The sequence below is a fragment of the Bidens hawaiensis genome, unplaced genomic scaffold (genome assembly GCF_021521415.1).
Source record: "Bidens hawaiensis isolate Kalapana, Puna unplaced genomic scaffold, B.hawaiensis_p1.1 tig00032943_1, whole genome shotgun sequence".
Lineage (NCBI taxonomy): Eukaryota > Viridiplantae > Streptophyta > Magnoliopsida > Asterales > Asteraceae > Bidens > Bidens hawaiensis.
The window spans coordinates 24,961-28,862 of record NW_027495643.1 but is presented as its reverse complement, the minus strand read 5'-3'; the positions used below and the strand labels follow the sequence as shown (position 1 = coordinate 28,862).

Below are 3,902 nucleotides of genomic sequence, written 5' to 3'. Positions count from 1 at the left end.
AGCTTTAGGCGAAGTTGTCATCAGGCGAACTCAGCTTTAGGCGAAGTTGTCATCAGGCGAACTCAGCTTTAGGCGAAGTTGTCATCAGGCGAACTTAGCTTTGCAGGCGAAGTTCATCAGGCGAACTTAGCATGCAGGCGAAGTTGTCGGCTGCAGCTACTGTTCGGCCTTAATCGTCTTCGTTTCTTAACCAAATAACTCGATTTAGGTATCCACGGAATCGTCTGACCAGCGCCTACAAACCCCAACCATTCAATCGACCTAAAATCGATGTTTAATGGGTGCGATTTAGGCATATAGGTTACGGGTTCTTTTATCAATCGATTAACCCGTCAAATCATAACCATTTTCAGTAAGTTTAGCTTTGTTGGATTCGTTTTTACCATACAAACACAGATCTATCATTTCTATACTAATCCAAACCTAAACGAACAAGTTCTCGATATAAACGTACCGCAAATTAGTCGAACTACGAACACGAGCTGGTCTTGTTGCTTTGGTTCGTCACGACGATCTAGCACCAACGAGCTCGGGTCATCGCCTTTGGATCTTGGTTCGGGTTGTGTGTTTTGGGTGTGTGTAGAGATATGGATAAATGGATGGAATGGAAAGGATTGGGGTTTAAGGGGGTATTTATACTCTCTTAAGCCCATGGACCGAAGGCCCATATTTCCTTTTAGTCCATATCTAATCCCATCTAATTATCCTACTAAGTCTTCATATTTAGCTATTAATATCGCTCCACTAACTCGTTTATTTCACCCGACAAAATAATATATTAAATATTACTTTAGAATTTTTGGGATGTTACAAACCCTGTTGTTCTCACTGTGTTATCTGTTCTTGGGTTAGTTCACTTTCCCAATGTTATTTTTGTAACTTATGTGTTAATTATGCTATTATTATAATTGTTAATATTTTTGTGTCAGAAAGAAGTTTTCTTTTGAGGGTTTTAACTGAAAAGTATAATTGTTGTTCATCATTAACCTGTAATTAACATTTAAAATCAATTCATATATAGATAAACTGCAACTTTTTTTAAAATCAATCCATTTTGACCTGGACCCGTGTGGCATGTTACATGATCCGATCTGATATTTTGTCACTCATTAATTAACAGTCAAAAAAATATCGAACAACCGGCAACTAAGAGCATTTGCAAACAATAGAGCCTAACAAACATTATGTTTTGTTACACATGCTTTAAAAGAAAACCAGACTCATAAACCAGGTATAACTCTAACACGTGCCGATTAAAAGATGAGTATGTAACATTTCTTCTAGCTCAATTTTAGCTTAATTTATTTTTAAAAAAAAGAGTGAGCTGCGGTTTTAGTCCCCGTGGTTTGTCCAAATATGCGGTTTTAGTCCAGTAGTTTCAAATTTGCGATTTTCGTCCCTGTGGTTTCATTTCACTTGCAATTAAACCCGAATTCATTAACCCCGTTAAGTCTGGTCGTTAAACCCATCAGCGTGCCCCTCACGTGAGGGGCAGTTTTGTCCTTTTTTTTCCCCAAATACACCCCATCCCCTCATGTGAAGGGGCTTGTGAATTAGAACTGGGGTTTATTTGGGGAGAAAAAGGACAAAACTGCCCCTCACGTGAGGGGCACGCTGATGAGTTAACGACCAGACTTAACAAGGTTAATGAATTTGAGTTTAATTGCAAGTGAAATGAAACCACAGGGACGAAAATCAAAAATTTGAAACTATTGGACTAAAACCGCAGATTTGGACAAACCACAGGGACGAAAACCACAGTTTACTCTAAAAAGAACTGGTAAATACATAGATAATTTCATGAACTTCAACCTTACTTTGCGCATAATGATGTGATTAGGTTTCTTGAGGATGACTAGCGTAGTGTATTTAGCAGATAGAAAAATGTCATGAGCTTTAACCTAGAAATTTAATGAAATATCAAATTAGCCTTAAGTTAGAACAAATGTGCATTTCATAATTCAATGCCTTATGAAAGTCCTTTCTTCAAAGACTACTGAGGATGAACTATGCGAAAACATTAAGTTTTTGTTTTGTGGTGGTGAATAGTATAAAATAACAAACACTCCACAAGGTATTATGTATTATTGAGCTATTTATAGATGTACAATAAGGATAATTACAAAATAAACCTAATCAAATCATAACTTCTTGTTATGGTAAAGATATTGCAATAATCTTATCCACACAAGAAATCCAAATTGATATATATATATATATATATATATATATATATATATATATATATATATATATATATATATATATATATATATTATAGGGAAAATCAAATAGTCAAGTTGACCACGGAATTTTGTTTTTCAAAATAGTCATTGACTGTGTTTTTCGAAAATAATCTATTCTAGATGGACCCACTCAGAGGTTATCACCTCAGCTTGTTCGACAACCGACACTAAATAAGACAAAAGAAAAACACTTGGGTCCACACTCCACACAATATCCAACCAACATTTTACACGTGAGCTGGCTGAAAAGTTGGTAATCCGGCTACACAGGAGTCAGGCTCTTGTGTAGCTGAAAAGTTGGTAATCCGGCTCTCTCTTAGTCGTGGTGGAGGCAGCTCCTCTGTAGCTAGACTATGTATTTTCGGCTATCCTATAGCCGGATGGTATCACGTGTAAGATATTGGCTGACAGTACATTGGTTTCTTGTGTTATTCTGTGTCGGCTTCAATGGTGCCTTCTCTGCCAAACAAGCTTAGTTTGCAAGCTTTGATTGTGTCTTTGATTATTTCTAAAAAAGCAAAAGTCTTGACTGTTTTGAGAATAAAGTTGGTCAAAGTGACTATTGTGATTTCTCTATGTTTTACTAAATACTTGTTTCATATTCTATCTAATTACCCCGTGGTGAATCGGGGCGAGCGAGTGGACTAGAGTGGAAAATAATTGAAACATTGGAAGTATAGTGTTACTGAATATTGATTAAATAATTACAATATATAATGTAAATTCTAGATAAGAAATTCAGTGAAAACCTTTGTTTATTAAATTGTAATTGTTATTGTTGTGTATTCGTGTTGACGATCTACTGATCAATAGGTTATAGAACTAAGGATATAACATTCTTTCTTAAAACTGCTTGCAGGAACATGGTACCCGTGCCAATAATAATACTCTACTTGAAACAGCTTGCAACTTTTCTGGCTGGGGCCCACAAGCCATCAGCCCGGTTCCTAAACCTATTGTTTGAGAATGCAAAGCGAAAAGCGGGTCCCATCGAAGAGTTCCAATGGCTCGGTCTAATGCTGTTTGTAGCGGTTCCATTCCCAGGAACTGGTGCATGGACCGGGGCTATAATAGCTTCAATTCTTGATATGCCATTTTGGTCAGCTGTGTCTGCGAACTTTTTTGGGGTCGTGTTGGCCGGGCTTTTGGTCAACATGTTGGTCAACATTGGGCTCAAGTACGCGGTTGTTGCTTGTATTATAATGTTCATTGCATCAGGGTTCATGTGGAGTGTACTTCGTTTTGTGAAACAACGTTTGAGCTCTTCGTTGTAATGTTGTTGCGAGTGTAACGATTTCTTACTAAATAAACTTGACCTAATTCGATTATTTGATTTCAGGTTGAGATTTTTTTAGTTGCTTCGAGATGAAGATCACAAAACAGATCATGCTCCTCACACTCACACATATGTATTCACTCTAGCTTGGGCCTGGCTCGTTTGACTTATGTGAGCTCGAGCTCGAGCTCAAGCTCAGCTTGTTTCGAACTCCATTTCGAAAGCTCGGGCTCATCTTGTTTCGAACTCCATTTCGAAAGCTCGGGTTTGTCAGGTTTATTATCTATTAATTATTTTATTTTTATATTCATTTATAATAATATTTTATAGTTTTTATATATAACATAATATATGTTATTTAGTTATTTTCATTATAATAC

At 36.6% G+C, this 3,902-nt stretch overlaps 1 protein-coding gene across 1 annotated transcript; it reads left to right on the top strand.

Moving 5' to 3' along the window:
• Positions 1-818: 818 nt before the first annotated feature.
• LOC143584336 (uncharacterized) lies at positions 819-3,649 on the top strand. The gene is made up of 3 exons (XM_077066417.1): positions 819-847; positions 3,106-3,516; positions 3,586-3,649. The coding sequence occupies exons 2-3, from the start codon at positions 3,110-3,112 to the stop codon at positions 3,599-3,601; spliced, it is 423 nt and encodes a 140-aa protein (XP_076922532.1). The 5' UTR covers positions 819-847; positions 3,106-3,109; the 3' UTR covers positions 3,602-3,649.
• The last annotated feature ends 253 nt before the right edge of the window (positions 3,650-3,902 follow it).